We start from the raw sequence: 21,234 nt of genomic DNA on the forward strand, positions 1-21,234 counted from the left end.
CTATATTACTCATTTAGATACTTAATGCATTGTCTCTTTAGTAGATATGTGGTTCAATTAGATTATAAACTCCCTAAGGATAGAGACAATCCCAGAGATTGCTTTTGTATCATTTAATATATAGTAAATCCTCCAGGTACTTTGTGAGTTGAGGAAATTTACAGACTGCCTGTTAGAAAAATATCTGACTTGGGGCGGCCAGGTAGCACAGCGAGTAAGAGCACCGGCTCCAGTGTCAGAACGACCTGGAGATCGAATCCCGGGCTCAGACACTTAGCACCCACCCAGAAACACCTGGCCGTGTAACCTTGAGCAAGTTACTTAACCCCAATTGCTTAGGGGCGGCCAGGTGGCTCAGCGAGTAGGAGCACCGGCTCCAGTGTTGGGACGACCTGGAGATCGAATCCCGGGCTCAGGCGCTGAGCACCACACCCAGAAATAACTGGCCGTGTAACCTTGAGCAAGTTACTTAACCCTGATTGCTTAAAAAAAAAAAATCTGACTGCTTTATATTCCACCCCCTTCCCCAATTTTAAACCATTACGTGTGTACTTGAACAGGTTAGCTATTTTTTAAAAAAGTTATTTCATCAAATATTTCCCAATTAAATGTAGAAAAAAAATTTAACATTCATTTTAAAAAATTTTGAGTTTGAGTGATAATTAGCTATCATTCCATATTACTGAAATAATATTCTGGCTTCCCTCCCATCCCTTCCCCTTGAGAAGGCAAGCAATATGATATCGATTAGCTATATATGGAAGTCATTCAAAACATATTTTCATATTAACCATGTTGCTAGAGAAAACACACACAAGAAAAATAAAGTGAAAAAAAGCTGCTTCACTTTGCACTCAGAGTTCTTCACTTTTCTCTAGGGGTGGAGGGCATTTTTCATCCTTTGGAATCATCTTGGGTTGTTGTGTTGGTTAGAGTAGCTGTCTTTCACAGTTGATACTCTTTCAATATTGCTGTTGCTATGCACAATGTTGTCCTGGTTCTGCTCTCCCAGGTTTTTCTGAAAGCATTTTGCTCATCATTTTTATAGCACAATAGTATTCCATCAATTATGTAAGACAGCTTGTTCAGCCATTCCCCAGTTGACGGGCATGTGCTCTGTTTTTAAAGAGTTTGAGCTGATCATAAATAGTAAGTAAGGCCAAAACCTCAGGGAAGAAGGTGGGAGGAAGCAACAGTTTTGGAAAATTATCACGAAAAGACTCCTAGGGTTAGTGTCTAACCCACTGAAGAGAGAGTCCGTCCACAATTTATGGTGCTAATTTTATGATTACATTTTACTTAAATGTCAAACTTGATCTCAAGAGCCATCTTGGCCATCTCACTGAGGAAAACCAGCTGTGCAGAGGTCCTTGTACTGAAGCTCAGAAGCTTCTCAGAAGACCTGGTGTCCATGTCACCTGCATACAGCTCTGCATACCCCAGGACCACCTGGAACATGGTGTTATAGATGGACTATGTAAAGTGCATGTATAGCTGGTCATCTAGGTCTATGTCTTCCCCAGAAGCTTGTTCACCTGCTGCACCTTGATGTAGCAGTGGGTGACTTCGAAATTCTTGAAGATCTTGGAGAGTGCACAACCACATACTCCTCAGTTTGCTCGAGGGTAGTCTTCAGCTTGGAGTCTAGCTCACTGATGCAGCTGGAGTACTGGAAAGTGCTGGCTGCCTACTAAGGCTTGAGACAAAATTGGATAGCTACAGAATAACCTTCCTTGAGCATCCCTTCTGTGCCACATTTATATGTTTGACAGGGATTTCAGCCAGGCGACCAGCAGCAGGATGTTCTTCTGGTTAGCAAGAAGTCCCAGACTGGACTGATTAAAATCCTACATAGTATTCAGGAGCCTCCTTCCATTGGTACAAATGACAGTTGCCAATTGAAGGCCCATCTGCAGTGATATCACTCTTTCAAGTTCCATATTAATAGCAACTGCTCTTCAAGGACCAAATCTGTTACTTTCTTAGAGACTGCACCTTGGTGCTATTTTAACTTGTCTCTGTACATCTCTGATTCTCACAAATTGACAATGGGAGGAAACGTCTATCTCATACTTCCTGATATCAAACGAGTCAGTCGAGAAGTACACATCCTCAATACTGTTGATGATTTCTTGTTGGGCTTGGGGGTCAGTGGACTGTTCCCAGAGTTCCTACAATTCCTCTGGAGTTTCTCAGTGGGACTGAGGTCACTGAGGCAGTCCTGGGGGCAAGACCTTGTGGGCCATGAGCAACTTGATATTCGGTATGGGGAGAGGAGAGGAAGAGGAGGAGGCTTCATACCCTGATGGGAATGTAAAGGAAGCACCTCAGTAGTACTTGGGTCAGGCCCTGTGCCTGCCTTGGCCCCAACACTAGCATGTTAGTTACTCTTTTTTTTAATAAGGTAACTTGAGTATGGCTCTAGATTTCAATGAAGCACGATTAATTAATTGGCCACAGAACATTTAAACCAGGTTTTTGAGGGATTCTTTGTTTAATAGGTCAGATATAATAAACTTATTTTCTAAAAAGGAGATAAGGTGTTACTAAAAATGAACTATAGGATTATCTAAATTAGTGGTTCATGAAATGCATCCTCTATGTTGACATTTGGTTCTCTTCATTTATGAAACATACCCACTTTACATATATTAGGGGAATCAAGAATAGAAAGTTCAATATTATAGTTTCTTTTTTTTTTTTTTACTATTCTAAACCTTACAGATTATTTTTTAATTTCTTATTTCTTCGGATTACTAAACATTATATCATATTTTTCTCTTTGCTAGGTTGGAAAATCTCCAAAGGATAGATTATGCAGAAGGGTGAGTGAATGTTTTCCTCTATACTAAATACATTGAGGTGAAGGTAGTTTCTAAACCTTGCATTTTATATTGAAGCTACTTAATTGTGCTAGATGAACTAGACCTCTCTTAATTTTCCTGGAATATCAACTGATAAAAAGATTGAAAATGAGTAGTAAAACTGGTCATGAATTTTCATCTTGTTAAATTTATATTTCCAAATGGTCAGATAACATTCGGAATAGGTTTTCATAAAGCCCTAAAAAAACAAAACAAACAAATTTGGACTATGAATGAGAATTACAACATAACAATGTAGTGTATGTCTTTTAATTCCTTTTAATTGAAAAATTATAAATGCCTTCCTGCAGGTACTTTTTTGAATTAGTTTAATAAAATGCATATGCTTATAATTTCATAACTCATTCTTTCATCATTGCTATAACTCTTTAAATGGTGTTCTGTCTCTAGATAATTCTGGCACTATGTTTAGGACAAGTAGCTGATAATTTCAAATTTTACTTTGAAATGTTTGGATCTTCTTTATTTGTAGCTGAATTATATTAGAATATGTAGGCTTATTTTGGTATTCAGTGTAGAAAAATCCATAATTGTTGTATGTAGAATCATTCCTAATTTTGCTCATCAGAGCTAATTCTGTAGGGCTGTAATTACATAGTAGTAAAATTTTAGAGTTGGAAAGGACCTCAACATCCATCTATCTAGCTGAAACCAAGACTCCAGAAAAGAATCCTGAATCCCCATTACAAGTCATTCAGTTTTGGCTCAAAAACCTCTGCTGAAGATGAACCTGATTCCCAAGGCAGTCACTACTTTTGTACAGCTCTAATTGGTAGGAAATTTTTTTCTCACATTCAAACAAAATCTAATTTACTGCCTGTTTGTATGCATCATTACATATAGCCCATCCTTGCGAGCTCATTGTGTGACCTAGTGAAATTATAGTTCTAATAAAATAATCATTGTACATAGTGTAAAATGTGGAATATTAAAATATGTTCAAATTTTATATATGTTTAATATGTGTGCATACATGACTTTTCATGCATTTAGCATTTGTGTAATATATACACATGATGTGCATAGATACATAATTATGTGGTGTATGTGTATACATATTTGCATATTAAAACTAGAGCTACAGTTCGTTAGTGTATAGCGAACTTCCATTGAAGCAACTTTAGCTTCTTAGAAATGGTCCTGGGGCACTGTGAGTTTAAGTGACTTGCCCAGGGTCACACAACTGGTATGTGTCAGGGAGGACTTTGTTGGCATACTTTATTTATAAACATGTAACACATATATAAACACATATGCATGTGGATGTTTATATACATAAATAATTTAATACATATGTCCTTGGTACTACAAATTGAATATAAACTTCTTAGCCCAACTCTAGAAGTATTTTAATTTAATCTCAATAAGAGGGATTGAAATTTATTAATGCCATCTAACCTCACAATTCCAGCTTGTTAATTGAGTGTAAAAAAATCAACTTAAAGGCTTTTTTTTTACATTATGACAGAAGTTTTGTAGAATTTAATTTGTATGGTTTTTTTTTTTAATTAGGATGTAGGTATGAGTGACACTGCAATGACATCTTTTCTTGACTCTTGCTTGGATCTTCTTCAGACTTTAATGGAGGTAAAACATACATATCATTTAATATACAATAATTATGTTAGAATATTGGAGAATCATAATCATCATCAGTTTTAAATATGGGCAACCAGGAGAAAAATGTATTCCATGTGGAGACTGATTATTGCTGTTATACTGGAAGAATCTTATGTTTTTGTTTAATCTGGAAAAAAAAAGTCCTTATACTTTTCTCTTTTAAGGACAATGCAGTGTGAGAATTTAAATTTGAGGAGTCTCTTTTTCAGCAAATTACTGACATAATCTTTTCTGTTTTCAAATTCTTCCTAGGCTGATGTTAGCAGTGATGAAATGCAAGTGCCTGTCTTAGACACTGAAGATGCCTGGGTATCTGTTGAAGGACCGATATCAATAGTGGAGCTAGCTCTTGAACAGAAACATATACACTATCCACTTGTTGAGCACCATTCTGTGCTGTGCTCTGTGTTATATGGAATCATGAGGTTCTCACTGAAATCTGTGAAGCCTCTTTCCCTCTTTGACAGTAAGGTAAGTGTCATAATTTTGAAAGATTTCAGAGTTATATGTGTTTTATAGCAGAAGTAACTTGAAGGGCATAGGGCTCAAGTTAATAATGATGAAGCATTAGGAAATCATTGATGAATAAAGATGAATAATATCTTCTGATGAGTCTGAACAATTCTTCATATTCAAATGAGTTCATTGTTGCATTGTCACTTTAATTCATCCATTTTTCAGAAATGTGACTGGATTATATTTCAGAAAGCCATTTTTCTTTTCATAGATTGTAATTTCACTGATGTCAAAGATAAAAATAATAGGAGGAAAGAAAAATATTTTAGTGGAAATGAAACTCTACACCAAGTTAACAGAGATTTATTTACATTTTTGACTAAGTTTCAAGAAAGACTTGTAATTTTATGTAAAATAAAAATGATTAGATATTTAAAAACACAGATAATTCCTTTTAGTTAACAATTTGTGATCATTATTTAATTATATCACATAGATTGACTTCATATCATATTGAGGCATCAGGTAGTATAGTGAATAGAACATTGGGTCTGGAATCAGAAAGTTTTAAAATCAGTCCCTGCCTAATATGCTTTCTAGGTTTGTGATCTGGGCAGGTCATTTAACCTCTCTTAGCCTGAGTTTCTTCACCCCACCCCTACACCCAGCCTCACCCACTTTTTTTTTTCATTAAATATTTCCTAATTACATGTAAAAGAATTTTTGACAATCATTTTTTTTTAAATTGAGTTCCAAATTCTCCTTCACTTTCACCTTTTTCCCCTCTTTGAGAAGACAAGCATTTTGATTTCAATTAAACATGTGAGGTCATGTTGAACATTTCCATAATAGCCATGTATCAAAACAAAACACAAAATAAAACAATAGAAATAAAGAAAACTTTAAAAAGTATACTTCAACCTGCATTTGGAGTTCATCAGTTCTCTTTCTCTAGGTGGACAGCATTTTTTATCACAGTCCTTTGGAATTGTCTTGGATCATTGTCTTGGACAGAGTATCTAACCAAGCCTTTCACAGTTGATCATCTTTACAATATTGTTACACTGTACAATGTTCTCCCAGTTCTGCTCACTTCACTTTTCATGAATTCATATAAGTCTTCCCAGGCTTTTCTGAAACCATCCTGCTCATCATTTCTTATAGCACAATAGTATAGTCACAATCAAATACCACAATTTGTTCAGCCATTCCCCAAATGATGGATCCCCTGTATTTCCAAATTTTTGCCAACACAAAAAGAGCTGCTGTAAATAGTCTTCCCTTTTGTTTGATCTCTTTGTGATATAGACCTAGTAGTGAAATTGCTAGGTCAAAGGATATGCCCTTTGGACATAATTGTTCTCTAGAATGATTGGATTCGTTCACAACTCCATTAACAGTGCATTAGTGAGAGGTGGCTAGGTGGCAAAGTGAATAGAGCACTGACCCTGGAGTCAGGAGGACCTGAGTTCAAGTCCAACCTCAGACACTTGACACTTACTAGCTGTGTGACCTGGGGCAAGTCACTTAACCCCAATTGTCCTGCCTTCTCCCCTCCAAAAAGCAAAAAAAAAAAAATTCATTAATGAGAATTCCCTTGAGAGGCTTCTGGGAAGATGGTGGAATAGGTCAGAAAACTTGACTCTGCAAATTTCCTCCACAAAAAAGACAGCATTGTGTCAGAGGGAATGTGGAGCAGCAGAAATAAACAAAAATTAGGGTAAAGCAGTTGTCCTCCTAAGACAACTTGAGGAGTCCCCAGAAAAGACTGGACATCTAGGGGTGAAGGTTTGGCCGAAGTCAACAAACAACAAGCCCTTGGGGCACCTGAGTTGGGAGGCAGCCTTATTAGCCTCTGGAAATGATAGTACAGGGGAGTGTCAGACAGCTGAGGAGAAGATTGAAGGACCTTCCACTGTTGAGGGATGCTAAGCACAGCTGTGCTGACTAGATGCAGACCTGGGGCTGCAGCTTCAGGGGAGAAGGAGCTAGCACATGCCAGGTAAGTGTGGCAGTGGGCACTTGCAGAAGAGCAGCATCCATGGTTTCAGTTCTAGGGCAGTTGAAGGACTGTTGAAGTTTGCAGCCACCAAAAGGACTACAGAAAGCAAGAGCATTTATGGGACAGTGTGGCTGGGGGACCTGACCATGGCCTAGAGGTGGAGAGGAGTGCCCAAGGTTAGGCCTGGGACAGAGCTCAGAAATAACAGTAAGAAGGACCTGTGGTCTGAGGCATCATTCCACATAGCTCCAGAATAGAACTTGATTATAATAATAGCTGCTAAAAATAAAAAATAAAATAAAAAGTATTAAGCAAAGGAGAAAGAACACAACCATAGCTATCTAGTCTGGGGAAGGAGAAGATCTGGATTCATATTCAGAGGAAGATAGTAGAACGAAAAAAAGCTAGTCCTTTTTCAGTGAGAAATGTTAAATGACCATAAGCCCAAAAAGAGCTTTTGGAAGAACTTAAAAATCAAATAAGAGAGATTAAGGGAAAAAAAAAACCAATTCACAAAAATTATGAAATGAAAGTCAGCCAACTAGAAATAGAGAACCAAAACCTTAAGGAAGAAAATAATTCCTTTTAAACTTTTGGACAAGGGGAAGCTAATGATGTTCTAAGGCACCAAGAAATAATAAAACAAAACCAAAAGAATGAAAAAATGGAAGAGAATGTGAAACATCTCAGAAAAACAGCAACTGGACAACAGATCAAGGAGAAACAATATAAGAATTGTAGGACTACTTGAAAGCTGTGATAAAAAAATCTTTGATACAATGTTACAAGACATTAAGGAAAATTTTCCTGCAGTTCTAGAACAAGAAGGTAAAGTAGGAATAGAAAAAAAAAATCTACCTTTCACCCTGAAAGAGATCCCAGGAGGAAAACCTACAGGAATATCACAACCAAGTTTCAAAGCTCCCAGATTAGGAAGAAAATATTGAAAGCAATAATAAAAACATAATTTAAATATTGCAGAGCTGCAGTCAAGTTTACACAAGACATAGCAGCTTCTGTATTAAAGGACTGTAGGCACTTGGAACACTATCTTGCATAGGGCAAAAGAGCTGGGGTTACAACCAAGGATAACTTCCCCAACAAAGTTAAGTATAATCCTGAATGAAAAAAATGGCTATTTAACAAATTGAGAGACTTTGAGGAATTTGTAACAAAAAGGGCAGAACTTAGTGGAAAATTTGACATAAGATCCAGAAGAAATAGAAGGTAAATATTAAAGACCAATTATAAGGGACTCAGTAAAGTCAAACTGTTTACTTATTATCTCTGAAAATATTATTAGTACTGTTATCATCATTATTTGGGTGAAAAGAAGACAGGTGAAGCTATGTATGATAGGGTAATTCTAAAAAACAAAACTGTAGGGAAAGATAAAAAGGTGTAGTCTCAAACAAATGAGGCATGAAAGAACTGATACAGAAGTAAGTGGGGGTAGGGGGTTCCAATGCTGGATCCTTGCTCTTACATACATTATTTATATACTCTTAGAGATTATACATTTACAAGGGTATAAAAGTCTTCTAAATTTAGAAAGAAATAAGAGGGGGTGCAGTGAATAGAGCACAGTTGTTTTCTATTGTCTTTTTTTTAATTGGCTCTGTTATATGCTGCTTCAGTTGATTTTTTTTTTTTAAGCAATTGAGGTTAAGTAACTTGCTCAAGGTTACACAGCCAGGTGTTTCTGGATGGGTGCTAAGTGTCTGAGCCCTGATTCGACCCCAGGTCATCCAGACTCTGGGGCAGGTGCTCTTACTCACTGTGCTTCCTGGCCGCCCCTTCAATTGATTTTTTAGTTCAATGTTACTCAGTGTTTTGGTCCATACTTTTAACTCTCTTCCTGTGCCTTCTTTTTTGGCTAAATATGAGTTCAGTGAATTCCCTTAATATATTTATTATTGATTTTGTTATATCCTTTGGTATTTCTTGAATAACTGTTTTTTGCTTTTTGGAGGGGTGAAGGCAGGGCAATTGGGATTAAGTGACTTGCCCAAGGTCACATGGCTAGTATGTGTTCAGGTCCTCCTGACTCCAGGGTCAGTGCTCTTTTCACTGCGCACTTAGCTGCCCCCTTGAATAACTTCTAATATAGTTTCTGGAAGCATTTCTGAAGATATTTTGTTATTTCTTGAACTTTTTATATTTATTTAGTCAATATTATTCTTTGGCTATATGACAAGTCTTGCTTTTTACTGCTGTTATTTCTAACTAGCTTATTCTTCCTCTCCCTCCCCTTCAAAAAAAAATCTTCATTTTCTTTCCATTTTTCTGGTGGAGGCTTTTTTATTTCTAGTAAAAATTCTATCATATTAAAGGGGAGTAGAGTGTCTCTTTCAGAAAGGGAAACAGATCATTAAAAGCTTCTCTTTCAGAAAGGGAAATAGATCATTAAAAGCTGGCAGGGCTTCATCATTCTATTTGGTCATGCTTTAGATATAGTATACTTAAATTCATCAAAGCATTTGACAGTCTTTCATGTATTCTTTACTTTAAAAACTATAGTCTAGACACTAGATATTACTATTGTTAAGTAGATTCTGAACTATCTGAATGACTTGACCTAAAAGAAACTACATTTCTTAATGAGTTAACGTCCACTATAAATAGGCAGAATGTTTGATGAAGTTTAAAATGATGAAATTTAACATATCTAAAGGACTACACTTGTGTTACAAAAAAAGAATCACTGTCACTAGACCCTTCCATCTCTGCTAACTATATCTGACCCTCTTATTTCTCTTTTTTTGGAGGGCAATTGGGGTTAAGTGACTTGCCCAAGGTCACACAGCTAGTTTTGTGTTTTTTGGTGTGTTAAGTGTCTGAGGCCGGATTTGAACTTAGGTCCTCCTGACTCTAGGGCTGGTGCTCTATCCACTATGCTACCTAACTGCCTTTCTTTAAGCTTTAAATCACTGATTGCTATCTTTCTAGCATTTTGGATTGTGGCAAAAATTGGAACATTGTTTGCTTTTACATTGTTATTGACAAAATCCTGAAAATCATGTTTTAAGATGTCTCTTAAATGATCTTTTTTTTTTTTTTAGCAACTATCTGGCAAAGTTTGTTCTTCACAAGGACAAGTAGATGTTTCTTTTTTTTTTTCCTTTCCAGGGCGGGGGAGGGGTAAGGTGGGGGTTATGGCAGGACAATTGGGGTTAAGTGACTTGCTGAAGGTCACATGGCTAGTAAGTGTTAAATGTCTGAGGCCACATTTGAACTCAGGTCCTCCTGACTCCAGGGCAGGTGCTCTATTCACTGTGCCCCCTAGCCACCCCCAAGTAGATGATTCAAATAAATCAAAATAATTTAAAATGCTTTCATTGCTTCTGTCTGATTAAAAAAAACAAGTTCATGTACTGAATTACATTATGTAGTAACATTCATAGGAAGTGCATTAAATTTGTTATTTTTATTTAATAAGATGCCTTTAAACTTATCTGACTTACTCAGATCTTCAATTTGAGATTCACCAATCTTTACATTTTCTCCAAGTGTGTTTGGTGTGTGTGTGATTTTTTTCGCATTGTGAATGTTAGTTGATTTTGACTGCAGTCCTTTTGAAAGTAATGAAAATTCTTCAAGAATACCAATCATTAAAGCAAGGTCTTGAAAGAAATTAAGAGTAACATAGAGGAAGAATACATGTATAATGTGGAATATGTGCATCATACCACAGGAGCACTTCATAAACTATGTGCTACCCATCTCAGTCCCAGTGTTGGGCCAGTTTCGTTGCAGTTTCTAGCATGGTTTCATTATTGTTAAATTAATGATAAATAAAATAAATTTATCCCAGAAATATTTTTAAATGCTTAACTTCTTTTATATCAGATTTTTAAATTTATTAGATTATAGCTAAAATCAGTGATTTAAACAGAGCCAAATGATGATTTCAGGAAAAGTTTCTGTCATCTCTGTAGCTACTGTGGACATTCTTTGTAGCATTAAATTACCTCCTTAGATCAAAATGCATTTCAGTTCATTTTCAAGTATCCATTATTAAAGATAAAATCAATTGAAGTAGACAAGTATTGGAAAAGTGGTATTGAAAATAGCCTCTGCTGTAGCTGATGCCAGTTCTTTTAAAGCAACAAATAACATTAGCAGTGCAAGAGCTAACCAAATTGTACATTGAACATAAATTACTGGGGTGTTTTTCTTTGAAATTGTAGTTGTCTAATTAATTATGATACAGATTTTGGTATCCTCTTCTATAATATTAAGTATCTTCATCTTGATTTCTTTTGTGATGTATTTTACTGTTCTTGTACTATTTCATGTATGTAAACTGCTACCTATATCTACTCCATTTTTCTCTTGTAATTATACTACCTACTCAATATCAGATAAATGCCTGTGAGGTCTTACTGCAAATAGTATTGAAGCCTATTAGCATCAATATTTTTATTATTTAGTTATGCACTAAATTAGAAAATGATTCATTAGCGAATTTTTTAATCTTGAATTTTGGTGTGGGCTTTAAAAACATTTTTATTTCTTAATTTTTTTTTTCACAAATAAGCTTCTTTCAGTTTTTACTGCCATTTGGGGTTAGTTCATTCCTTGGACATATAGACATGCTTTTCTGCTGTCACTTGTAAATATTGAACTGTAGAATAATCCTTATATCCCAATTTATCTTCTTCTATTTCAAGCCATTTTGTACTGTTTTGAAATCTTAAAAGCTTGTTTTTCATTCCAATTAAATTTTGAATCTATTGAATGATCAGTTATTAAAGAAGAACCATCATGTTTGTCAGAGGAACAAATAATCTTGTATATGAACCATAGCAACAAAATCTATAAATAGCTCCAGGTTAACAGGGAATATGGAATGACTCTGGGAAAAAGAGTTTGATATGGGATAGGGATAGAAAGATTCTGATACAAAAATGAAAAAGGAAGTAAAATACTTTTTCATAATCCAAAAATTGCCATATGTAACAAGTATTTTTTGATACATAATAGAAATATCACTACCATGAAAATTTTCTTACGTAATTCTGTTCATATCATATATGATATCAAGTGTAATACAGGCTATTGTTTGTGAGATGCTGGTCTAAATTACTGTTTTCTTCTAGCAGTTCCATTTTCTGTGGTTTAGTCATCAGCATCTTTCATATGACCTCTGGCAACCTCTTCTCCAGGTTAAATAAAATTTTTTCCTCTACTTTGTTTTTCAGTGTTTTATTATGTCTTTCCTATGAAACTTGGATAAAATCTTTCTAAATCTCATGTCAGTATCCAAATATTTAAATATTCATGAAGTTAACTTGCTACATTCTTATGATATAAATTAAATAAACTAAATTTCTCCTGAGATTAAGATAATGCAGAGAAGGTTAAATAAAAAATGTTTGAACTTTACAGAAATAGGGAAAACTTCAGTAACACCCTCAAAAAGTGATCACATGATTTTATTTTATTTTTTTTCAGGGCAAAAATGCATTTTTTAAAGACCTAACTTCAATTCAGTTACTACCCAGTGGTGAGATGGACCCAAATTTCATTTCTCTCCGACAACAGGTAAGTTTAAGTTGTTCTTTTTTCTTCTGTAACACACAGTTTTTGTTCAAGGACCAGCTTATTTAGCAAGCACATCACCAGAAAATTGGCCCAAAGGTGAAAAACTCCTTGGTCATGGCAGCATGTGCATCAAATAAAAATAATTATCCATCCTGTGTAGCCCTTCAGTTTCTGAGTGACAGACTAGTGATGGGGACATACAGGGTCAAGAAGTATATGGTTCTTTGATCATTTACAAATATTTAGCTGTTAGTTAAAAGTGCAGTCTTTCATAAAGACCAGTGAGTTGAAATAATCTTTCAGTTATTTCAATTGAGATGATTTCCATCTCTATTCTGTTTATCCAGCCTTAGTCTCTCCTCTGACCTACCAACTTGAATCTCCAGCTGCGTTATGGATGTCATAGACTTCTTAAGCTCAATATGTCCAAAATGGAATTTACTTCTTTTCTCCAAGCCCTTCTCTCTTCCTAACTCTCCTCTTACTCTTTTTTTTTTTTGGGGGGGGGATGGGGAGACAGGGCAGTTGGGGTTAAGTGACTTGACTTGCCCAAGGTCACATGGCTAATAAATATTAAGTGTCTGAGGCTGAATTTGAACTCAGGTCCTCCTGACTCCAGGGCCTGTGCTCTATTCACTGTGCCACCTAGCCGCACCACACTCTCTCCTATTACTCTTGATGATACTGACTATCGCATGGAGATAGGTGACTTCAGGAATCAAATGACAGCTGTTTAGATAAGAGATGATAAATGAGTCTGTAATGTTGATTGAGTCACTAAGAAAGCATAAGGAGAGAAGACAAAAGGGCCCAAGATAGAATCCTCTGGTACACTCATATAGAGGCAGCAGAATGTGGATAATGATACTGCAGAGTGGACTGACAAGCCTCAGCTATAATCCACTTGCACAATCTCCAGGAGGGTCCTTTTAGAAATTATTATGGTATAGGAAGTAACGTAACGTTCATTCCAGAAGGCCTTAAAAGCCACAGAGACTCAGAATAACTTTAAAGAAATCATGGTAAATAAGAAAATCTAACCAATCAAGATTAAAAAGGAAGAATTCCTACTTAGAGGAATACATTCAAGGTGATCTGGTCATATCATGTGCTGCGCTTTTTTATTTTTTATTATTTTTTTCAAATGCTTTATTAACTTCTGATTTACATCATTCATTTCCGCCATATTTTGAGTTGCAAATTTTCTCCCCGTTTTTCCCCTACCCACCCCCCCCAAAATAGCAGTCCCACAGGATATCCCCTCCTCCAATCTGCTCTCTCCCATATTTTCTCCCATACCCCTTTTGACTTTTCCAGTGGATCTCTATGCCTCAGTGCCTGTACATCTTATTTCCCAATTACATGTAAGATAGTATTAATAATAGTATATATATATATATATATATATATATATATATATATATATATATATATTTGAATATTTGATTTTAAAACTTTCAATTCCAGATTCATTCCCTTCCTTCCTTGTCACCCACCCTTATTGGGAAGATAAGCAGTTCAGTATAGGTTGTACATATGTGGCTAATGCAAAACAATAACATAGTGGATATATTGTAAAAGACTGACTATATTTCCCTCCCTCCTATCCCACCTCCCACTTGTTCTATCCTCTACTTTGATCCTGTCCCTTTTCAAAAGTGGGTGCTTCCAACTTCCCTCCCTTCCAGCCTGCCCACCCTTCCATCATCCCCCCTCTCATCCCCTTCCCCCCCAACTCAACTGGAGGGTGAGATACCCTATTTAGTGTGTATTTCATTCCCTCCTCAAGCCAAATTCAATGGGAATAAGGTCGACCCATTCCCTTTTGCCTTCCTATACTTCCCCTCCATTGTAACCATTTTCCCTTGCCTCTTCTATATGAGATAGTTTACCCCAATCTGTCTCTCCCCATCTCCTCTCATTATATTCCTCTCACCTCTTAATTTCACCATTTAAGTATCATCCCTTCCTGTTAAATTGGTCCTGTGCCCTCTATCTATGTATACCTGTAAACATATATACACAATTCACATATGTATTCATATGCCCATATACCCTCATATATATATATATATTTCTAATCCCTTCAACTACTGAGAAAAGTTTCATAAGTTACAATTATTGTTTATCCATATAGGAATGTTAATAGTTCAACTTTGATAAGTTCCTTATGATTTCTTTTCCCTGTTTACCTTCTCATGCTTCTCTTGCTTCTTGTATCTGAATGTCAAATTTTCTATTCAACTCTGGTTTTTTCAGCAAGAATGCTTGAAAGTCCTCTATTCCACTCAATGACCACATTTTCCCCTGAAACATGATACTCAGTTTTGCTGGGTAGGTGACTTTTGGTTTCAATCCCACCTCCTCTGCCCTCCGAATATCATATTCTAAGCTCTTCGATCCCTCAGTGTAGAAGCTGCCAGATCCTGGGTTATCCTGATTGTGTTTCCACAATATTCAAATTATTTCTTCCTGGCTTCTCCTAATATTCTCTCCTTGATCTGGAAATTCCGGAACCTGGCTATAATATTCCTAGGAGTTTTCTTTTTGGGATCTTTTTCAGGAGGTGATCGGTGGATTCTTTCAACCTCTATTTTGCCCTCTGGTTCTAAAACATCAGGGCAGTTTTCTTTGAGAACTTCATGGAGGATGATTTCTAGGTTCTTACTTTGATCATGGCTTTCAGGTAGTCCAATAATTTTTAAATTATCTCTCCTGGATCTATTTTCCAGGTCAGTGGTTTTTCCCATGAGATATTTCACATTGCCTTCTATTCTTTCATTTGTTTGGATTTGTTTAACAGCATCTTGATTTCTCATAAAGTCATTAGCTTCCATTTGCTCCAATCTAATTCTGAAGCAATGATTCTCCTCAGTGAGCTTTTGAGATTCTTTTTCCATCTAGCAAATTTGGCTTTTTAGGCATTCTTCTCCTCATTGCCTTTTTGAGCCTCTGTTTCCATTTGTGTTAGTCTGTTTTTTAAGGTATTATTTTCCTCAGTCAGGCTGTTGACTCTCATTTCATAATTTACTTGCATTGTTCTCATTTCTCTTCCCAATTTTTCCTCCACTTCTCTTATCTGCTTCTTAAGGTCCTCTATGGCCTGTAACCAACTTGTATTTTCCTTTGAAGCTTTTGGTGCAGGAGTTCTGACTTCATTGTTTTCCTCCTGTTCCATGCGTTGCTCCTTTATGTCCCCAAAATAGGAGTGTAATGTTGGAATCTTATGTCTGCTTTGTTTCCTTTGCCTGGTCATGTCTCCCCTCAGTCACTTGACCCCTGGGCTTTTTGCCACAGTAGGACTCTGCCACCAGACAGGGGAGCTTTTGTCCCAAACGCTGGGTTTTTCTCAGCTGTGGGAGGTATTATATGGGTGCCCTCTCTGAGGTCTCCACATGCTTTGGCAAGCTGGACACACACCCCAGGACCTCCACCCTAGACTGCAATCCAGATCCAAGCAGGTTAAAGCAAGAGCGATTACCCCTCAGACTGATGCTTGGTCCCCCTACACTGCAGGCCAGGAGCTGAAGCTGCCATGTGGCACTGGCTGACTGTGCCAGCGTCTCAGCGGCTTCTCACCCCAGGGGGCAAAAGGCACGCACTCCCACTTACTGGGTCCCAAAGTCCAGACTGCACTGACCTCTCACTTTGTCCTTTGCATCTATGTGTTGATAAATCTGGAAATGGCCACAGCTGGTGGCTGGTCAGGCCCGCCCTGGGGCTAAAGGCTCGGCATGGGGCTGGGCTCGGCTCCCAGAGCACTGTGCTGGCTGATTTCTGCCAGCCTGCCGGGCTGTCCTCAGTGGGAGGTTAGCTTCTCTGTGTCATTTTGTGGGTTCTGCAGCTCCAAAGTTTGTTTAGAGTCCCCTTTTTACATTGATTGGGGAAGGTGGAAGCTGGAGCCACGGGAAAGTTGTGCTTCTACACTGCCATCTTGGCTCCACCCCCCATGTGCTGGGTTCTTTAAAAAAAGACATAATCAACATACATTTATTAAGTGCCTGTGAGCTTAAGTACTGACTAAGTGCTAAGTACTAGTGTTATAAAGGTAAAAGAGAGTTCCTGCTCTCAAGGAGCTCACAGCCTAATAATATCTTTTATAAACAAGAACAGAGCAGTGTCAAAAAAACTCAGGGCATATTTGGAAAGAGTCAGCAGTCCATCCCTCTTAGGCTGAAAAATTGTTCCCCCTCATTCTCTCTCTCTTTTTTTTAAATCAGGGTTAAGTAACTTGCTCAAGGTTACACGGCCAGGTGTTTCTGGGTGGGTGCTAAATGACTGAGCCCGGATTCGATCCCCAGGTCATCCCGACACTGGAGTCGGTGCTCTTGCTCGCTGTGCTACCTGGCCGCCCCACCACCTCATTCTCTTGAGGGTTTTACCACTCTAGAAGTTATGAGGCATTATTTCAAGTTGTTTGGAGCAGAATTTTGAGAGAACTCAGGTGAGGCCCTGCCTTTATTCTGCTCCTCCCAACTCTTTTCCAATTTTGTTCCTCTAGTTCTCATTTCATTGATAAAAAAAATATTTTGAAACTCTTGCTTCATAAACTCTTCCAAGAATTCTAGTTGAATTTTCCCAAGTTGTGTTTTTTTTTTTTTTGAGGTTTTGTTTATAGATATTTCAGAGTCATTCTCTTCTGGGTTTGTATGTTGAGCATCTTTGTCACAATATTAGCTTTTTAGAATGGTGGGATAATTTTTTTTGTTTACTTATTTTCCCCACCTACTTCCTCACTTCGGACTTGATGTTAAGGCCAGGTTCTGTGCATGTCTGGAGAGGTCTGGACTGGTGTTGTTGCTTCTTTGTTGAGGTATTGAGTGTTGTATCCCTTCCCAAATAATTTTTTTTTTCTTAACAGAAATCTGCAGGACCTCAGGGACACTTCAAACTGGGAACCTATAAGCTTTCAGTGCTTCCAAAAGTTAACTGATCCAAGGCAATCTGATTGTTGCCCCCTTCATCCAAGCTCTGCAAATTGCCATCTAGCAGTAGGTTATTGCTAGTCTTAATCCTGGAATGAGTCTGGGACCTCCTTTCCCTGGCCACATGAACTGTCTGTGGTGTTCCTGGCTACACCCAATCCCCAGTGTCTATCTCTCTAAGCCATGCTAGTCAGTTTTTCCATTTTTTAACCAGTACTAAATAGTTTTGATAATTACTTATTTTTAGTATAGTTTGAGACCTGATAGAGTTCTCAGCCTTCCCACTTTTTTTCATTTCTCTTGAGATTCTTTACATTTAGTGTCCCTAGATGAATGTTCTTTTTCTAGCCCTATAAAGTTTTCCTTTTGCAATTTGGTATGACACTGAATAAGTAAATTAATTTAGGGAGTATAGGGGCAGTCAGTGGTACAATGTATAGAACATTGGGCCTGGAAGACCAAGTCAGGAAGACTTGAGTTCACATCCAGTCTCAGACCCTGTGTGACCCTGAGCAAATCGCTTAGCCTCAGTTTGCCTCAGTTTCCTTAACTATAAAATGGGGATAATAACATCTACATTGTAGGATTGTTATGAGGATCAAATGCAATATTTGTAAAAAGCACTTAGCACAGTACCTGGCACCAGGTAGGTACTATAGAAATGCTTATTCCTTTCCCCTTGCCTTTTCCCCTTAGTACTGTCATTATTTGGTTTGGTTTACTTGTAAATAGTTAACATTTCTCCAGTTATTTAGGTCTGGCTTGATGATCCTAAAGTGTTTGTAGTTATACTCATATAGTTCTTTTGTATATCTTAGTAGAGTTCAAAGCACTACATGTTTTTGGTAGCTCTTTTAAATGGAATTTGACTCTCTCTTCCTGCTGAGTTTCTTGGTAAAATACAGAAATGGTGAGGATTTATGTGGATTTGTTTTATATCCTTCAAATTTGTTGATGTTACTGTTTTAATTAATTTTGTTGATTCTTTTTGGATTCTCTAAGTAAACCGTCATATAATATACAAAGTTATCGTTTTTTTCGCCTATGCGTATTCCCTGTTTCTTTTTCTTATCTGATTGCTATAGCTAATATTTCTAGTAAGATGATATTTTAATAAAACACATTAATACGATTTCTTTCTGTTTTTCTCACTTTCATACTTTGTTCCCAAGTTTTTATTGAAAATCATCAGTGCAGCTGTTCAGGTACAACATTCTGTCCCTAAGGACAAAGAAACTTCTGATGAATCACCGATTATTCCTCTTGGCAAGGATAGAGACTGGCCAGTTCTGGCTGTATATTTAGCCCAGCACCTTCAAGTCAATGAAGATGTGGTTAGAAGACATTATGTATTGGAGCTATATAATTATGGAGTTGATCATCTTGGAGAAGAGGTAACTGTTACTCTTTGAATATACAAACAAGGCTTACATTAAAAACATAAAGAGTAAAATTGGCCTTTCTAAAATGTTGAATAAACTTCATTAGAAATCTCTTGTTCATATGGTAAAGAAATCATATTTAATTGGAAAAATAAAATTCAGTGACTAGTTTCATTTAATTGCTCATTCTTCCTGTGTCAAAAGCTTAAGAGCACAGCTTCACTATGTTGGTATATGAAATAGGAAATTTTGGCTAGGCAGAGAATCAAGTCTAAAGACTAAACTCTTGAGTTCTCTTTAACTTATAATAATACATGGTCCTAGTTCAGGAAGATAACTGACCTCCTCCTTAAGTGGCCTGGCAGATATTTAAACTGTTTTCTCCCTCTCCTTACTCTGCTCACATGGAGGATCTCAAGGCATCTGACTGCATTTTTCTTGTTCTTACCTTTAGGCCATTCTGCAGGTGCAAGACCAAGAAGTGCTGGCATCTCAGCTCCTTGTGCTGACTGGGCAGAGGCTAGCCTATGCCTTACTCCATACTCAGACCAAAGAGGGCATGGAACTGCTTGCGAGACTGCCACCAACACTCTGTACCTGGCTCAAAGCCATGGTGAGTGTAGAGAAGAGGAGAAGAAACACAAAATCTTAGGAGACAAAACTCTTAACAAGTATTTTAATTTGAACCAGAAGGCTGTCCATACTGTGTTCATTAATCTTTACATGTTGATAACAGGTTGTTTTGTTGTTAAGGATGATCATTCTGGTTCGTGTTATAGTCATGTTAAAGTCTAGTAGACTTTGGAACAAAGAAATTATTCAGGGCTGAATGAGACACCCAATTCTTATTAAACAAATGTGGTTGAGTTTTGACTCCCCCCCCCCCCACCACCACATATTGAGGCATAATGATTGAGTGGAAATAATCCTTCCCTTAGAGTCAGGAGAAATTATTATGATGTGACCACTGGAAGGTTGCTTAACCTTCAAAATGTATATGCATTTTAAAAACTTGAGAATTCTGCATAAATGCCAGAAACATTATTTTATTCCATCATATTAGTAGAATTGATAAATTCCTCAAACCTACCTGTCACTTAAAAATGCTTGAAATCAATTTAAAACTTCTAATTGTATTTAGGGAAGAAGGGAATAAAGACCTAAAAATACTCTATTTACTTTTTATTATAAAGTTAATAACAAATATTGCTAAAGTTAAATGCCTGATGGAATAAAAGTTTTCATGTCAAATTTGCAGGACCCCCAGGATCTTCATAACACTGAAGTGCCAATTGCAACAACAGCTAAACTAGTCAATAAAGTGATAGAGCTCTTACCAGAAAACCATGGGCAGTACAGTCTGGCCTTACACCTCATTGATGCTGTGGAAGCCATCTCTGCTTCATCATCATGACACATCAGCTGGATGGATGAGCACTTTAAAACTGTCTTACTTCAACACGAACTAATGCATGGTTATTTTACAAACAAAAACATCAGAGTTTATGGTGGGGATACTTCTGTGTGGATTTTGTAAAATATGAGAAATAAACTTGAACATTTTAAAACATGGAGTCCCGGCTAAGTTCCACTTCTGTGGATAACAGGTTAAAATGTAGCAAGACATTAATTATACAGTAGTTTCATAGTTTATTTACAACTCCAGCACTTGTGATGTAACTTTATTGTTAAAATTAACTGTTTTAAATCAATTATAATTTGCAGACTATGTTCTTACCCTTTAGAGTCTATATTTCATATTCTGAAATGTTAACGGTTATAATTGAATTATGTTATTGTACAGGAAAGTTTGGGGGCAAGGGTAGAAATCTCAAGTTCCTTAAATAATAAATGCCAGGAAAATGCTTTTTGCTATCATGCTTTATCCCATGTGGGCCATTGTGAAGGGGATCTTTAGATATGAGAAGGCTCCCTTCTGAGAGGAAATATAGACACTTTTTATAAAAGGAAGATGACCTTCCTTATGGAATAAGACAATTCAAGATTGTAATATCTATTCCCAATAGGAAGTATGGTAGAAAGGATCTGTTATCTATTAAAAATGCCAAAGAAATGGAGTCTGAGGTTCATGATCAACACTGTAAAATTAAAATGAATGACAATGACAAATTTAAAATGTGCTTTTTTTCAATGGTATTAAGTTTCCTCCATATCAGATAAATGTAAAAAAAAATGTATTATCTTGTAAATCTTGTATTTAAAAAAGGAGGATAGGTGGCAGAGCTCTGAGGAGAAATAATGTTAAATTTAAGATTTCTTAACACTTGAGAACTATCTGGTTTCAGCATTTGGTAAAACATCTGTGCTCAGGAATAAGAAAATACATGTTGATGCTAGAACTTAGAATACCTACCTACCTCACAGTGGGGGTGAGAAGGCTTCAGTAGTTTTCAGAC

The 21,234-nt window shown here is 36.8% G+C and overlaps 1 protein-coding gene and 1 pseudogene across 1 annotated transcript in view; one reads left to right on the top strand and one right to left on the bottom strand.

Annotated features, from left to right (window-relative positions):
• RAB3GAP2 (RAB3 GTPase activating non-catalytic protein subunit 2) overlaps positions 1 to 20,954 on the top strand; it is a 130,205-nt gene extending 109,251 nt beyond the window's left edge. The window contains exons 29-35 of the mRNA XM_069066007.1: positions 2,790 to 2,825; positions 4,398 to 4,472; positions 4,758 to 4,976; positions 12,421 to 12,510; positions 18,608 to 18,829; positions 19,272 to 19,430; positions 20,076 to 20,954. Coding sequence (XP_068922108.1) covers positions 2,790 to 2,825; positions 4,398 to 4,472; positions 4,758 to 4,976; positions 12,421 to 12,510; positions 18,608 to 18,829; positions 19,272 to 19,430; positions 20,076 to 20,231 — 957 coding nt within the window. The 3' untranslated portion in view covers positions 20,232 to 20,954. The remainder of the gene's footprint in view (positions 1 to 2,789; positions 2,826 to 4,397; positions 4,473 to 4,757; positions 4,977 to 12,420; positions 12,511 to 18,607; positions 18,830 to 19,271; positions 19,431 to 20,075) is intronic.
• Positions 556 to 2,379, bottom strand: LOC138144624 (syndetin pseudogene; annotated as a pseudogene).
• Positions 20,955 to 21,234: the final 280 nt, after the last annotated feature.

The sequence above is a fragment of the Petaurus breviceps genome, unplaced genomic scaffold (assembly GCF_028583685.1).
Source record: "Petaurus breviceps papuanus isolate PSGF00001 unplaced genomic scaffold, PetGlider_PUasm1.0 90702, whole genome shotgun sequence".
Classification (NCBI taxonomy): Eukaryota; Metazoa; Chordata; class Mammalia; order Diprotodontia; family Petauridae; genus Petaurus; species Petaurus breviceps.